Source organism: Filicampus tigris, chromosome 21 (assembly GCF_054856515.1).
Source record: "Filicampus tigris isolate MCC_2025a chromosome 21, RoL_Ftig_1.0, whole genome shotgun sequence".
Lineage (NCBI taxonomy): Eukaryota > Metazoa > Chordata > Actinopteri > Syngnathiformes > Syngnathidae > Filicampus > Filicampus tigris.
Genome location: NC_141237.1, coordinates 7,508,812 through 7,525,996, shown reverse-complemented (window position 1 = coordinate 7,525,996; position 17,185 = coordinate 7,508,812). Strand labels below are relative to the sequence as shown.

Sequence of the window (17,185 nt, the reverse complement as noted above, 5' to 3'; positions counted from 1 at the left end):
ATATAGGGCGGCATGGTGGTCGACTGGTTAGCACATCCGCCTCATAGTTCGGAGGTCGTGGGTTCGATCCCGGCTCCGGCCTCCCTGTGTGGAGTTTGCATGTTCTCCCCGTGCCTGCGTGGGTTTTCTCCGGGTGCTCCGGTTTCCTCCCACAGTCAAAAAAAAAAAAAAAACATGCATGGTAAGTTGATTGGACTGTCTAAATTCCCCCTAGGTGTGATTGTGAGTGCGGATGTTTGTCTTTGTGTGCCCTGCGATTGGCTGGCAACCAATTCAGGGTGTCCCCCGCCTACTGCCCAAAGACAGCTGGGATAGGCTCCAGCACGCCCCGCGACCCTTGTGAGGATAAGCGGTATAGATAATGGATGGATGGATTAATATATCGATATTTTCAGTTTGGTAGCCATTTATGCCAAAGTATTGTAATGCGTATCGCTGTAGATTCTGAATTGCTGCTTTTTATTTATTTCTTCCCTAATTAAATACACCATCTCACAAATTGTCACTGCCCCCCTATGCATTATGTTTTTTGACAATGAAACCCTTTCAGGCCTCCTTCCCCATCTACTACACCCTACCAGTGTCAATGAACAGTCTGACGACACTATTGTTTCCACTGTGAGCGAACACAGCGGTTCCTGTTTACGGCATATACAATGACAAAAAGGTCATTCAGAATTTGTCCACTACCAAACTCATTACCATGCCTATTAACACTGATTAATCTGATACAGAGACATGTCGTGGCTTGGGAAGAACTCCTTCAGTAGGTATTGATAATTATTGATGATGTAGGCTATTAAACCTGGAAATGCAGAAACCTTGCATTCAGTGTAATTTTAAAGTGTAATACGTTTTTTTTTTCAATGCATTTTAATGGGAATAGAAGAGGCATGCTTTTGCTCAAGAAAACAATCAGATTCCAATTATACGGTAATCTCACATTAAACTGTTGATTTTAGAACAGAGAATACAAGAACATGATGGATCTCCCCTTCCTGTTAAGAGGAGAAGCACACATATTGACCCCTCTTTGTTATTCACACAAAGGAAAAGAGCACCTTATCGTAAATCTGACCAATTGGGTGCTTGGATATGAGAAAAAAAAAACACAGAACGGATGAATTAGAAGTGGAGCATTCTAAATTTGTAACAAAAAAATTGCATTACATAACAACGATAACCAATACATACAGCATACACTCTCAATATGCGGTGTAGGCCATGCAGTCGGGTTGAGCTAATCACATTAACTAAGATATAACTGGTTCCTTACAGCACTCGAGAAAAGAAACGGTAGGAAGAGAGAACAACAAGTGAATTTCTTCAAATTTGCAGAAAGAAAATCACTAAAAGAAGAAACTGTGAGCAAAAGTGCACCATGAAGAATGTGTGAAAACGAATCCCCCGAAATGCGTTTCGAAACGGCAGCTGAGCACACAGGCTTGTGGAAACAATGCATGTGCAGATTAGCCTACAGATTACGCAGTTGTAAACACATCCATGTGCTAAAACTCCTCATCTCTGCTCTATTTCCTCACAACTCGACTCATAAGACTTGCCTTTGTAATTATGCAGAAGTTTTGATGGAAATTAGAACTCTAATGAAGGATTGATAGAGACAAGTCTTGGTTAACTTTCAGTCATCTGGTGTTATCTTCCATCAAATGCCATGGCTGGCATAGCGCAGATGACAGGAGAGGTGACAGGCGGCCGGATGCTGATGTGCTGCTTAACACCGTTCTCCTGTTACAGCTTCCTCTAACACTGGAAGAGGAGCCATGCAGCAGGAGAATTATCAGCATTCATTGGATTAATGCAGGACAGGGGCTGAAAGGTAACACAGTATCCCAGGTGCATTTTAACCTTGGTCTTTCAACCATGTTTTAATTTGGCTTTGGTAAAGTACATGCAAGCAAAATTTTGTTGAAATCATTTTATTTTCAAACTAGGGCTGTTAAAGTTAAAGCATTAACTATGGAGATTAATTTAAATGTTATATCACATTAAAAAAAATTAACTCTGTTTACTCAGTTCTATTTACTTCCTGTGGCAGCTGACCTCTGCTCACTGTTTATGTAGTTTTACTTTAAAAAGTTGTTCGCCGGCTCAGAAATCCCAAATAATTTGCGCACTTTGCAAAGCTAAAATCAAATACCATATTAGCTGTACATCTTTGGTGTATCGTTCAACAGTTGTATTTTACAAGAAAATAATCATATTCAAGGATCAAAGAAAGCTAATATACTTTCAAAATATACTTTCATTTTTTTTCCACATTAATTCCAAAATTTTACTCAAGTAAATATCAGTTCCGAGTTTTGTAAACATAATTGTTGTTGAAAAATATGATTAATCGCAATCAATTCTGGAAAATTTTGCGATTAATTAGCTGAAAATTTGTAATAGCTTGGCAGCACTATTTCAAACACAATCCTCTATTTGTTCCTATTCAAACGAGTCAGTAATTATGTTTGACCACATGCAATCATTACATTTGATAATATAAACACCATATCTGTCAAAAATTAACCGCATTGTCAAGATCATCTCCTGGAAAGTGGTAGTGTTGTATAAAATCACTATAATTAGAGAAAGAAAAATTCATGATTGCACAAGAAATACATCATGCCTTTGTGTCCACATACTTGGCCATCATTGCTGTGATGATGAAGTTCGTATTACTTGGCTAAATGTGATTACTTGACAGGTTTTGGCATTATGAACACCCTCCCACTGTCCAGCCAGCTGCTCATTGCTCCAAATTGTATCCATCCCCCATGCACGTGATCACAGCTCCAGGTTGTCATTGATAGATGGATGTCCAGCCTTTTCTTTGTGTGACTTGATCTGGAGACAGTGGAGGATCTATTTATGTATTCCCGGCATTGAGGCGCAAGCTATCACCCTCCCTCCATTTCCTGTTTGTTGTTTCGTTTGAAGTACTGTATTTATCTACAGCAATGAATTTTTCAAACCAAATAACCCAGTGTCTTCTGTGCATTGTTAGTGTATTTTTTGCAAGCATTTCAAGATACAACTAATAGAAAACAACTGACGGCTATCAGGGACGGTGACTATCTGAGTTTGTGTTCATTGTTGTTAACCGGAATTGATTGGGTGAGTCTATTTTGTTTGCTGAAAGGGCCATAAGAGACATTAATGGCCTGGGATCCCCAAGAGAGATCTGGGACAAATGGAGCCCGGCCAGGCCTTGCAGGGTCTCATCCGAGTGGAATCACCAATTGGGATCAGCTGGGAAAGCATCAGGATGGAGGCAATGGAGTGGAAGGTATACAGAGAGAGTGAGCATGACGCATCAGATCGGCTTCCAGTCACCCTGTGGACAGTCTGTGAAAGCTACTTCAATATGTCATCGTTTGTTGCTATCTATCTGAAGGGTTTTAAAAATTCATGACATAAAAGCATCACTAAGATATATTTGAGCAACATAGGCTAAACTTACCACATCCTCTGTGTTGCCTTTGGCGCTTTGTTATCAGGGAGGGCGGTGGTACCCTCCCCCTACTTTTGAGGGAGCGCAACAGACGATGTTTCAAAACATGCCAGGTGGACTGCAAAAAGGTCATAAAAAGACTCCAAGGTAAGAATAAACATGAGTGCATTTATCTTTTATAATGACCCTTAATGAGGGGGTTACACCCCTCCTATTAGTCATGAGCATAGACTGGACTGAGCATGCGCTTATTATTCAGAGAATTATGTTTTCTTCAATTTTCATAGTTCTTCATGGAGTGTCAATGCAAGTACAAAATATTGTAAAAACGTCAACAAATGTATGTCCCTTTCGAAAATTCTCGACAAACATAGGTGCCATGTCCATACTCTCAGTCACTGCAGGATTGCTGTTGCAGTTATTTATTAAATAACATGTTTTAGTACCAAGTGAATCGTTGCAGTATTTCACTTGAGTTGCTCATTCTCCAACAGTGTTGAAAGCAGATGGCCTTGAGTGTGCAAGAGAGAGCCATCGGGGCCATTGTAGGGGCAGCAGTAGCAGATGCGGCAGGTAAGATAAAATATGTGGTAATTATGCTGACAAGGAATTGCTGCATTTACCAGATCTGTTTGTCACAGAATTTTCATGCTGTACAACTGTTTTGCTATACACCTCTGTAGAAGATTAATTTATCATTTGGCCGGTTACATTTTGACCTTGATATTTCTTCATGCAATAAAAACTAAAGGAATTAGTCAAAGTAAATGATATATTTGAGGTAACTCATTCAGTACCAGACATTTTCAGAACCTCTTTTACCCTAACGTTTGAAAAAATGTGAACAAAATATAAATATCCCTGGGATTGACTGGCTGAACTGTGAAAATACATGTAGATATCTATTTGAAGTTGAATGAGTTCATAGGCACTGTAACTTATTTAGTTACATATTTGTTGCTTTATTTTGTGACGCATGCCATAAAAACAGACCTGCATCAACAGTTAGTCGAGGCATCTGTTCAAGCTGATAAAAAAGGAGGGGTGACTCTTCAGACATTTTGACTGCAAGTTTATGGAAGAGGAGTCACGGTATCTTAAATAAGCGGCAAACAGCTTTGGGTGGTTCCAGTTAGTTTTCTGCAGCTAATCATAATAGACTATTTTGATATACTCTCTTGTTTTATTGTCTGTGTGTGTGCTGTGTGCATGTGTTCTCCAACGCAGCCCAGCCCATGCACTGGATTTACAATCTAGACAAACTCAGAGAAGTTCTCGCTGACCTGGAACCCACACCAGAGTTTCGTGCCGACTCTGCAAATCCTTTCTACCGCAGGAAGACAGGCGAGCAGACATGCTATGGCGACCAAGCTTACGTCCTGTTGGAATCATTGAGTCACTGTGGAGGTACACGACTGAGTCAGGCGAGACAATGTGTCATACATTGTAGTAGCGTTTTTTTGTAAAGCCTTAAACGTGTCATCTCGATTGGGGGGAGAAATCATGTCATTTTGTACAATTCACCCAGGTTTTGAATCCCTACAAAACTAAAGTGTAACCCAATATGATAGTAAGATGCATTGAATAGAAATCCATTGTTATCTTTATGTGCTGTAAAGCTATTCAAATTTCCTGAAGAAACCATTTTTAGTCAACTCCAGATTCTGTTGCTGAACATTCCTGAGGTTGTACAAATTTGACTAATATCTTTAGGAAATGGATGTATGAGGTTTTTTTTTCCGCGTGTTTCTGTGGGTTTTCTGTGGTTGCTCCAGTTAACTCACAAATTTCTACTGACCTGTGTGTCGGCAGGTGTTAATGTGGAGGATTTAACTCAACGTATGTACAAGTTCTTCGGCGCGGGGACAGTGTACGACTTGCCACTAAATGACCCTTACCGCAAAAAAGGAGGTACATTAAATGTTCACAGTATGCAACTGTAAATTCCTGTCATTATTGCAAGATCCCTGTCATTGCCCGCACAAACATCTAAAAAAAAACAAAAAGTATATTCCAAAGTTCGGCTTGACCGTCTTTGTTCCTTTTGTGTTGCTTTTTGTTCTAAAGATGTAATCGCAGTTGTATCATCATAAGAGAAAAACACAGAGACACCAGCTTTACTTTAGAAAGTCTGACTGCATCAAAGGGCATAGATAGTCAGATTGTGAAGAGAGACATAAACCATTTAACGAGTTAGTCTTTATATCTACACAAAGAGCATCCGTTAATAGAAATGAATGCAGCTCAAATGAATATGAAAAACTACTTCCATTTTGCAGGCCCCAAAGCCGTCCTTCCTATTGCTGGACCTTGGAGGAATGTGAGCCTCAAAACTTTCCTCAGAAATGTGGATGCTGGCAAAGAAGAAACTGGTATATAAAAATAATAACCATTATTATTAGTATTATTAACTATCATTGATGACTGTTATTTTGGGTTGTGAAACGTTTGCGTGTGTCTGTTCGAGGCTGTGACAATGACTGTCAAATGGATGGCGTTACCAAGTTGGCTCCGGTGGTGGCCTTTTATGCTGGCCAATGTGAAATGCTGGAGAAAGTGGAGAAAGTGATAAGGGTGACCCAAAATAATGATATGTGTGTGGCTGTGACATTGGCTGCAGCTAGGTAAGGAAAAATGTTGAACACACACATTCTTACCTTCTGGTTTCTCGTTGGGGAAAAGTTGTAATCCGCAACCGTTCTATTTGTTTTATGAATGTGGTCAGGATTTTGGAACATTTCATTCTGAATGGTCCAAGTTCCAAAGCTCTGGAAGCAGTTTTGGCTCAGTTGAATGATCCGCAAAGACAGAACCCTCAAGAGCTTGATAATGCAGTCATTGGTAAGACTACCTTTGCCCTGAAAAAAATCCATTAGAGGGCAGGAAGAAATATCAAGATGATTAAAATCACACATGAAGCTTAACGTATTTTTCTCATATCTCTATGGAAGCACATATCAACCAGGTGAAGAACAACCTGGCCAAGACATCCCAGCAGCTCATACCCACTCTCTTCACAAATACATGAGGTGAGCTAGTCAGATAGTCTGATGACATGGCAAAAGTCTTGGCAAAACCCCTCTGCTCCATCCTTTCATCTCCGCACTAATGATCTCCTTTCAACTGGCTTTTTATTTCCCCCTTCCTACTGTGTTATGTTTTACAAGGCTAAAAGGTGCACACAATAAATTCTCATGTAAAAAGTTCTGGCCTGGGAGGGCAGTCATGAAGTGCGACTAAATTGCGGTTCTGTCCAGCTTTGCCCGGTGCATTCCAAGGAGCGCTACATGGAGTCCTGACGTCGAGCCAGTCGGATGAAGCTGTCAGAGACACCATGCGCTGCGGGGGATGCACCGCCAGCCGGGCCTCCTTCATTGGAGCCTGCTTCGGGGCACAGGTACAGCAGTGGGGGAAGAATTGACTAACTGTACAAATGAGGGGTGTTGAGTTTCATTCCAGAAAAAAAACAACAGATCAAAAAATAGAAATAAAATAAAAACAACAGAAAGTAGGAACATTATTTTACTATTTTCATTAAAACGCTGACGCCGAGGTCGTTGACCTCAACGGACTGTGAACACAAGTATCAAAACATTCTGTGTCTGTTTTTTTGTGTGCTGGCAAGATTGCACTAAAACTACTGCGCACACATTTGTCAAGGACAAACAAAAAACAACAACAACAAAATTCCCACATCCCTAACAAAATGTAAATGTTTCTTCCTGGGCGCATGCACCATCACGCCCTAAACATTTATGCAAATCAGTTTTTCAGAATTCCAATAATGCGCTTCCAACACCAGCCTGAACTTTATTCCATATATAAACTACAAACCTGTCTTACAATTTTAAATGCTGCTCAGTCTGGGGACTCTTATCTAGAATGCAATACCTTACTGTTACCTTCCCATTGTGAATATGTGCACGCATGTTACATCAATTGTCACGATTTTATGGTCTGCAGCAGAGTTTAAGATGGCAAAGTGTCAAACTACTCCATTGAGGAAACGTTGTCAGAAAGGCAAGAAAAACGTCAGCTTTAAAAATGCATCTGGGAAAATCACCAAAACACACACATGAATCCCACATAAATAATCAATTACATCGGGACCTTTTACTAATCAAGGTAATATATTGAAACATTCTGATTTGGGCTCAGTACCTACACATAATCTTGAGCTACATGAGGCCCACTTGAATTCTCCAGTGTATGATTCGGAACAGTAAACGCTGATCTGGCTCGTGTTTCCATTGTGGGGTTGTGTGGGCGGGATAGTGCTAGCTGCGTCAGCTACAATGACATCATAGCAGCATGACACTGTGTAACTTGCCAATAAATTCAGCAAAGAAAAGGACAACGAGTAAACAGAGGACAACAATGGAAGACAACCAGCATGTTTGTGTTCTTTCTCATTGGCACTTTGCTGTTTCTTATAAAAAGAAGACAAGTTTGAGTCATATAGGGAATTCTCTTTTGAATAACCAAGGGGATCAAACTCCAATCATTAAACTGTACATTTTTGGGGGGTGTCCTTGGAGGATCTGCTGTACTCATAATTTGTTAAAATGTTAAATGGGTGGATTTTGCTGCTTAACTCATATTCCACAAACGCAATATTAATCAGAATGCTTTGTTTCAACTAGTGGGCCTGCATAGGACATATTGTTGAACGTGTCAGTCAATCTTTGTTTTTAATGATGTCTTTGCAGACCGGCCTCCAAGGAATCCCTGAGTCTTGGAAGAAGAGGACACTCAGATATCCTCGACTGCTGGAGCTAGCTGAAAATATGTTCAAAAAATCAGCCTAAATTGCAGTTAATCATTGAGTTTGCCGTGTGTTATCCACCGATAGCTATTGGTGGGGGTTAGTGCCTTTTTTTTGCTATTCACTTTTCTTAAGTTGCAGATGTGCTTTGAAATGACAATTCATGACAGTCTCGTTCCAAACGTCGTGGACTGAACGAAACTTGAAACTGTTTGTGGTGTCAAAGTTGCATTATGTAAGGAGAGGAGAGTCTGTGCCAATTGCTTAAGTTGGGTAAGAACGTGTGCACGCTGTTAAAAAAAAAAAAAAGAAGCATCAGTTGCTAATAAAGGATAGTGTTGCTTGCATGTGCATGATGTTTTAATTGAAGTTCCCAAGTGCAAGATGGATAGCTGAGGTTTCTTAAAGTCTGGAAACATCAAGATTTTTGCTGAAGTGAAGAATTTATTTGGTTTTCATCTTCCCACTCCATGGAGCATGTTTGGTTATTGAGAAGTGAAAGAGCAGATTTACTACTGGAACAACTCGAGAGTGAAAATAATGCTTCCCTCAAAGGAGCTGTTTTGCGTTCCTAAAAGTGCTGACGTCTGTATTCATTCATTTTAAGCACTCAACCACAACAAATCTGAAGTTGGGAAATGCAACATCTTGATTTCCTTTACAATAACAATATGGCTGTAAAGTAATGTGTACATTATGTACACATACATATACATACATATACATTGAAACACTAATGAAACCACTGTGTGACCTAAAAATAACACATGAATGAACCTGTTGATGAATAAACTTCCACAACATTGTTTAGCTGAGTAAATAGGTCAAGGCTAGGAGTGTATAGGTAACAAACAGAAGGGAAGTCATTTGATTTCTCCCCGTGTCTCACTTCCTCCTACACAGCAGGTAGTCGTGCTTGTCTGGCATAATTAAATCCAGACCTGAAGAGTTGTTGTTTTTCCAATTCCACAAGGGAGCTTTCCTAAGAAATTGAGGGAGGGTTTTCAAATAAATTGTGAACTGAAAATATCGCCATCCTCTCTGTGTCAATATCTTTGTAAATTCCAAAACACCTCCATCCTGTCCCTTAAATTTGGCATTGACAAGGTACAGAGAAAGATCCTAGGCTGACACCACTTTTGAATGTTGTTGCAATTGTAAATTTTGGAGTCGAGCCTTGACAACAAAAAACACTCACGTCCACTGACATAAGACAGATGCGTCTCCTTCTACTACTCCCTAGTGACTCCACCACCTGGAGTTAATGTAGAAGTCATTAAAATACGATTATTATACGTTTACGGCTAGTGTCAGCATGCAAGATTTTGTCGGGGAAAGAAGCCAATGAGGGGTGATGGTCAAGATGTCAAAGGTTCATGGCCATGTAATGATAATGATGGATGTGTGGGCAGCATCGGTGGCCTACTGGTGGTGAGCAGCTGCCTCACAGTTTTGAGGTTCGGCATTTGAATATTTGGTCCATCCTGCCTATGAGTTTGCATGTTCTGCCTGTTACATGGTTTTGTTCCTCCCACATTGCATGTTATTAGGGTGATTGAAGATTCAAAATTGTTCATAAACAAGAAGGTCAATGTTTGTTTTTGTTTTTCTTGGTTTTAATCAATATGTTCCCAGTGGTTGGCTGGCAACCAGTCCGTGGTGGATGGACGGATGCATGAATTGTGTGGGTGTGATGTAAAAATCATAGATGTCGGGTTCCATTTTATTTTATCTTTAATGTGGATGAGGATGATTTTGTATGTGTGCGTAAGTTAATTTTCGAATCTTATGTAAATCACCCCAACGTTTTCCCTTGTTTGCAACGTTACGTAAGCAGGAAAAAAGAAAGAAAACGTGCTTTTCAAAGCTTAGCTTGTGAAACAAGCGAGTAATGCCAACACAACCTTCATCTGTTTCAAGTCGGCTAAAGAACGCATGCGCAGTATCAGGCCATCAGTCAAATTGCTTCGGGTGAAAAGGGAATGCTCTTGTTATTTTATCATCTTTGATGGATTCAACAGCTGGGTGGAACACCCGACAAAAACTTGCTTCAGTGACGTTTTTAAAAGACATGGTAGTTGGACTGCTTTGAAATAAGCCTACCGCAGTATCAAGAGTCACTTAACACTTATTGTCATGGATTTTAATGTCAAGCGGCTAGCTGCAGATGCGGGTACCTTCCTGAGTCGTGCTGTACAAGTAAGTTTTTTTTAACGTTTTGCTCGTGGACGTTATTGCTATTTAGCTGCTAGCTTACCTTCACGTACCTTTGAAAATTTCACAACCTCGCTATTGAACGTGTTTTATTTTGATAAACATTGAGATGTGTGTCTTACAACCACATTATACTAGGTCACGTAGCACGACAATGTGTGTCCGTTAGCCAGTAGTAGGTTAACAAACCATCAAAACAGGCCGCTAAAAGGATAATGCTCTTCATTAGCTGGACGCATGACGTTGAATTGTGTCCATCTGATAATATGAGGCTGAAACATTCATGCAAAAACACGTTTTAAAAAGAATGCTGAATGTTATGTGCGTTAATCGTTTGACTTGGAGTTTGATGTGTGTTTGGCTCTTTTAAAAGTTCACAGAAGAGAAGTTTGGTCAGGCTGAGAAGACAGAGTTGGATGCCCATTTGGAGAATCTTTTGGTGAGAGCTGAGGCCACCAAGCAATGGACAGACAAGATTATGAAGCAGACCGAAGTCTTATTGCAACCCAACCCAAGTAAGACCAATAGAAGAGATCCATTCAGTTTGTATTCTGTGCAGGATCATTTTTGGTCTGTGATGAGTATGACGTGTACTGCATGCGGAATTTTACGTTTGCAGGCACATAACATCACCAAGATGGAGTTCTGAATACTGTATATCTATTATGTGTGTGTCATATGTAAACTCATCTATGCATCCTCCTCAATTCGCACCACTTTGGTCACATGGGCAACTGCATTTGTAATTTTGTTTTCCAATAGTTGCATTTAAATTTACTAAGTATCAGTCAAGATTTCTTGTGTTCACTGTGTTGAATTTTACAGTCCGTACATGCACCCACACTGTTGTCTCATGACTTCCTAATTGAGTTTTCCTTGTAATTTCCAGATGTCCGACTTGAGGAATTTGTGTATGAGAAACTGGAAAAAAAGGCCCCGATGCGAATGAACAACCATGAACTGTTGGGCCAGTCCATGATTGACTCAGGAAATGAATTTGGTCCTGGGACTGCTTATGGTGACTATCAACTGTGTATATTTTTATAGTATATACAGTATATGCTCTCTATTATCCAAATTGGCAGGCCTGAGTTACAGCACTAGTTTCTAGATTGTACCATCATCTGTCCAGTGCAATAATGGGAGTGATGTTTTGTTTGTGCTGCTCACTATTGTAGGAAATGCTTTGATAGAATGTGGCGAGACCCAGAAGCGGATTGGCGGAGCAAAGCGAGAGTTAATTCAAAGTTCTGCCATCAATTTCCTGACCCCCTTCAGGAACTTTCTGGAGGGGGACTTCAAAACAATCCTGGTGAGCTGGTAGTGACTGATGATATTCTCGACTCTTTTCATGCAATTTCACCAGAGCAGATTAATTAATGTTTTCATTTCAGTGTAAAAAAAAAAGTCCTTTGACTTCTGACCTTGATCACTGAATGAATTAAACTCTTTTACTCTTAAAGTCAATGTACCACTGTACTGTACTAATCACGGTCACTTCATTGGATAAAGAAGTTTTAAAACGTGTCATACTGTGAAGGGTTTTTTTTTTCCAGGGCGCCGCACATCCAGTAACACGGCCGAACCCGACTCAACTGTCAATTTACTTCTATTAAAAAATCTCTCAAGGAGATTCAATTTACACCCTGCGGTATATATATATGAATAATGGCATAATCACAGGATTAATCAAAAGTCAACATTTTTATTTTTATAGCCAGAATTTTTTATACAACTCTTTTGGCGTATCTTAAGTGAAGAACTAGAGCTTTGCCTGTTTCTGCTGGTTTCTAGATGAGTTCTTAATTCATCTAACGTAAATAAATGTGGCAAAAAAAAAAAAAATGGCAGCATTGTTTAAAATAAACCTGGAAATTGGAACAAGTATGTTTATGTTCATCATTTGTTTCCAGAAAGAGCGGAAGCTGCTGCAGGTCAAGCGCTTGGATCTGGATGCAGCCAAAACAAGACTCAAGAAGGCCCGCGTGGCTGATGCTAGAGCTGCGGTATGTTGCTAACTATCGCTTTTGATCCGGTGGTCTTTTACATCTTGGTTTCTTAGTTATTTCAACCTTGATCAGATGTGAAAAATATTTCTTCTCTAAAAATGTGAGTCAATATCCACTTCATGGAAGGAAAACTACCAGAGCCTGTAAGGCAGTATGAAGTCACATGACTGTCAATGTGTAAATGCGACATATTTAGACTTCCCTTTTCTTATCAGTTGTTCATTTGCAACAATATTCACTTTACCAGTGTCACTCCATTGTATTCATCTTTTTCCTACTAACATTAATACATTTTAGACTTGAGCAAGCCCACATTTGCACAGTGTTTAACTATATGCTTCATGTTATCTTAAGTGACGTCTCCATGATATGACAACTTTGAAGAGTGTTGTCATCGCTGGTGGGCGGAGCTAACAAGGGCAAAGTCACGTTTGTTTTCCTCAAGGGGCAATTCCTTTTTACAGCCAACATAAGAAAACATCACTAATCCACACATACACAAACAACAACAGCGAGGATTGATGACAGAGGTGGTTGCAAATTAAGATTAAAGATGAGCTCAAATTCATCACAAACGTATGATCCGTAGTTAGACAACAGCTGTAACGCTAACTTGTGTCACTGTTTTCAAATTGCAAAGCAGCAGATGTGAGCAGAGGAAGTGACAGAGGTAAGTGGAATGTTGGAGCCATGTTTGACCTTAAAAAGAAATACTCGGACACACATGCATCTCCTCCCCAAGTAATATCTGCAGTCACACTTGGACCTGTGAATGTCCGATAAGAGGCAAAATCTATAATTACAGTCCTTTCCTGCTGGGATCTCTCCACATTTGTACTGTAAGTTGTGGAATGCAGGACTGTGAGGCCATTGTCACTGGCAGCAACACCTCATTTTGATACTCAACAAGTCATTGGATAGCAGGTCCATGTTGATTCCTTTTGACTCAGCATATAGAAAGGAAACCATTTTCAGAGTTGTTGTGCTTTATTTTAAACCAAATCCTTACCGTGGTTAATTTCATCAAACCTAACTTTTTCATTACAATTCCAGTATTTTGTGAAGTGTATGCTTTCAAGATTGAAAGTCTCTCATTTTTGTTAGCAGTCTTTTGTTGTTGTTGTCGTCCCTTTTTCCAAATGTGTCATTGATTGAATATTTGCACACACATGTATGTGCTCTATCCCAGGCGTCTATGGTGGAGTTTATCTAAAAATCCCTTTTATTCTCTCCCGCAGGCCGAACAGGAGTTAAGGATGACTCAGAGTGAATTTGACCGTCAGGCTGAGATCACCCGACTGCTGCTAGAAGGCGTCAGCAGCACCCATGTGTGTAACCATGCTTGCCCTAACACAGCATGTCACCTCAATCTTAGTCACGCAACACATTTGAAAATAATAATAATAAAAAAAAAGAAATTTAGACATGTGATTGCCAAGTGGGTAGCTCACAAGAGAAAACTTTTGAAAAATGAAGGGATCCCTGTAAAGTATAACATGCATTTCCTGTATTAAAGTTGACAAAGCGCAAACCTGGTATAATTGCTGTCAATGTCTTGCACCCAAAGGGGTTCGCATTAGTCAAGTTGTTGTAATGGTAGCATCAAAGCAAATGAAATAATGAGGCTATATAATGTGCCTGGAGTTAAAATAACATGAATCAGGTAACTCTGCATGTACTTGACACATTTCTTCTTGTGTGGGATCAGGCGCACCACCTACGCTGTTTGAATGATTTTGTGGAGGCTCAGACCACATACTATGCACAATGTTACCAGTATATAGTGGATCTGCAAAAGCAGTTGGGAAGGTAAAACTAACGCTCCTGACAGTCTACCGTTGAATGCTTTTTAGCATCTCACACTTGTCTCTTCTCTCTCCCATTAGTTTTCCTTCGTCATTCTCCAATAACAACCAGTCGTCAGTTACGGAAGGGGCCAGCATCTCAGCGCCCACCATACCAGTGTCGGCCTCCCCGCCCACTTCTTCGAGGCGTGGCGGCTCAGCCACATCGGGCGGCGAATTGCGTAGCTCCAGCGGCAGCCGCAAAGCCAGGGTCCTTTACGATTACGACGCGGCGTGCAGCAGTGAACTTTCCCTGCTGGCTGATGAGGTGAGCGACCCGGATGACTTGGTTGAATGCAGTACCTGACAGGGCTCCCGTAACGTAAGAAACAATGTGTGTGTTTGCAGGTGATCACAGTCAGCAGCGTGCCAGGCATGGATCCAGACTGGCTGATGGGAGAGCGAGGCAGCCAGAAGGGCGAAGTGCCAATCACCTACCTGCAGCTACTTAACTGAAACGTGCAAATTGCTTTTTCAGCTGTGAGCTTAATGCTGCCATGTGAGGAGTCATTTCCTCTTCCATTCAGTTTAATTTGAATATTTTTTTCTTTTTTATATATATATATATATATATCAGTGCAGTCAAGTGAAGGGTGGGGACAAGGAGCTGATGTTTTTGCGTGCAACTGCCTTACATTTCAAAAAAAGTTGCCTCTCTTCCATGCCTTTGTATTTGATGCAGTTGTGGATAACCTAAATATGAATAGGTTGGACCACAATGATATTGTTGTAAGCGTTCATGAAATAGTAGTGGAAAAACAGCTTTGTGAGGTTTGACACACGATATGTGAGCAATTTGAACATTTAAGTGCCAGATGAAATTAATGGTGAATTAAGTTTTATTTAAAACAAATAACTGAAATTTTTTATTAATAACTTTTGTTCAACCTGTTTTTGTCTTGCACCAAATCCAACAGTATTGAGATGGACAATTTGTTCTGCTTATTTTCCTTGACTCCTGTTACTTGATATTTATTGCTAATTGGAAAATTCAATTGTCACATCGCTGTCGGAAATTGCCAACCCAAGGCTACTTTCTGAGATTAAGTTATTGCTGCGTGTGTCGTTGGCAAATGATTAGTTTTATCATATGACATGATATCTTTGACATCATCTGATGTGATGATTGTGACATGGCTAGCGCATCATCCTTCCCCAACCTGAATTGCATCTCATGAAAATGTCTTTAAAGTATGGAAGCTTTAAGTATACCGTGACACATCCAATTTGTTTGATAAGCTTTGTAAAGTGAATACATTAAAAAATAAAAATAAAAACATGTTTTAAGAGTTCATGTTTACTAACACATGGGTCTTTAATGACGCTTAGTAATGATGAGGGATTTATTTTTATTGTGATGTGTGCATGCAAATTGAGCCAGCAGGTGGCAGAATAATACTGTGCTTGAATGCAAGCGTCTGCACACTACATTTGAACGATATAGTGCGACCTAGTAGTAACCATTCTGTCACTACAATGATAGTAGATCATGCTCATTTATGGCAGAGCAGGACTAGAAATTGAACATACTGAGAGGCGTTTCTATTTTTACCTATTGAACATACCAAGCAAACTACAGCACCATCATTCCAAACAACCACAGTAAAAAAAATGCATTTCAGGTGCCTTTGCACGTCACCTGGAGTTGAGAACATTGATTTCACGTTTGTCACTTTCCGAAGCATGTGTTCACAGGGGGAGATGCGATGTGAGGTATCCTCTCGTGTGTCAGCATCCTAATGTGTGCCTCCCACTGGATCTTCATGCATTCCGTGCCCACAACTGTGAGTATTAAAAACACACTGGCCCAGATAAGCATTCAGAACACTGACCTACTTTGAAAGACCTTTTTCATTGGAGGCAGATTTACCAAAAAGGCCAAAGGCACCCGGGACTAGAAGAAAAGAACACGCACTTACGCAATATAGCACCGCGTTGTGGCTACATATGCAATGAGATTATCACATACATTTCTTTTCCTTCTTTATATTCTGCAAGAAACATCCGTTGAACCGGCGCGTCCGCCATATTGAGTGTGGCTATTATTTGTATTAGCCATAAAATCGGCAAATAAATTAGAATGACATAATGCAATCACAATCAATTACTCTTGTGTTAATCCAGTGAGTTCTTGCTTGTGAACAAGGCATCTTCACACTTAGCTTCACTTCTGCGGCGTCTGCATACTCAAGAAGCGAGTAGACCTACATAATAAGAGTCAACTATGTGGTGGCCAATGCCATTTTAATACCCTGATGTAGCTAATGAGGCTACTACAAAATTCTAGATGCCTCTCAGAATAATGCACTAAATTGTATGCCACTCTAAACTGAAACCACGAATGGAAAAAAATGACCGTATGTGCTTTTAATGGAAGCATTTTTTTATATATATATTTGGTCTTGTATTGGCTCTCATTATATTGTACAGGTGGTCATAATACTGTTGCAGGGTGATATATTTCCACCTTCAGATTTTTAAAAATACATTAGTGCTAAAATTCAACATCTCGGTAGTTACTTGGAAATGTTTTCTATCAGCTGCACATATTTCAGACAGAGGGAACCTGCAACCCGAGAAAGGTGACTTTCTTCCACTGCAAGCAAAACAAAAATCATTCAGTTCCTGGAGGTCTCCTGGATACGTATGCCTCAATACTTTAGTCCAATATATTTATTGCACAGTGCAATGTTCTTTCATTTTTATTTGCAAACTCAAAGTGATTAAAATGGCGCAAATTGAAAATTTCATGGTTTACACAATCACCCATCATTCTAATGCCGATTCAGCAGCTTCTCGTCAGGGGCTTCCTCTCTCTACAAAAAAATGTATTTTTGGATGTGATAAATACATAAGGGTTGCATTGCTGGGATTGTTGAGAAATGGGAACAGTAAT

At 40.0% G+C, this 17,185-nt stretch overlaps 1 protein-coding gene and 1 pseudogene across 4 annotated transcripts; both read left to right on the top strand.

Annotated features, from left to right (window-relative positions):
* The first annotated feature begins 3,521 nt into the window (after positions 1–3,521).
* LOC147127447 (crystallin J1A-like) lies at positions 3,522–8,569 on the top strand (annotated as a pseudogene). Of its 3 annotated transcripts, none has more exons than XR_015084468.1 (10): positions 3,522–3,604; positions 3,964–4,030; positions 4,685–4,864; positions 5,270–5,368; positions 5,737–5,829; positions 5,925–6,081; positions 6,183–6,298; positions 6,409–6,486; positions 6,715–6,854; positions 8,167–8,569. The product of XR_015084468.1 is annotated as a crystallin J1A-like, transcript variant X2 (transcript). The 3 variants fall into 3 exon arrangements; XR_015084467.1 differs by having other exon boundaries at positions 3,529–3,604; positions 3,952–4,030; XR_015084469.1 differs by having other exon boundaries at positions 3,554–3,604; positions 3,961–4,030.
* A 1,560-nt stretch (positions 8,570–10,129) lies between these two features.
* sh3glb1a (SH3-domain GRB2-like endophilin B1a) lies at positions 10,130–15,581 on the top strand. Its single transcript, XM_086021264.1, has 9 exons — positions 10,130–10,421; positions 10,810–10,951; positions 11,326–11,454; positions 11,615–11,748; positions 12,350–12,442; positions 13,684–13,773; positions 14,154–14,254; positions 14,332–14,557; positions 14,638–15,581. The coding sequence occupies exons 1-9, from the start codon at positions 10,359–10,361 to the stop codon at positions 14,743–14,745; spliced, it is 1,086 nt and encodes a 361-aa protein (XP_085877390.1). The 5' UTR covers positions 10,130–10,358; the 3' UTR covers positions 14,746–15,581.
* The last annotated feature ends 1,604 nt before the right edge of the window (positions 15,582–17,185 follow it).

Excerpts from the sequence above, each read along its gene's own strand:
- sh3glb1a (XM_086021264.1), top strand. The coding sequence starts at position 10,359 with ATGGATTTTAATGTCAAGCGGCTAGCTGCAGATGCGGGTACCTTCCTG. Across the intron at positions 10,422-10,809 it reads TCCTGAGTCGTGCTGTACAA|TTCACAGAAGAGAAGTTTGG; the intron begins GTAAGTTTTTTT and ends CTCTTTTAAAAG. Across the intron at positions 10,952-11,325 it reads CTTATTGCAACCCAACCCAA|ATGTCCGACTTGAGGAATTT; the intron begins GTAAGACCAATA and ends TGTAATTTCCAG.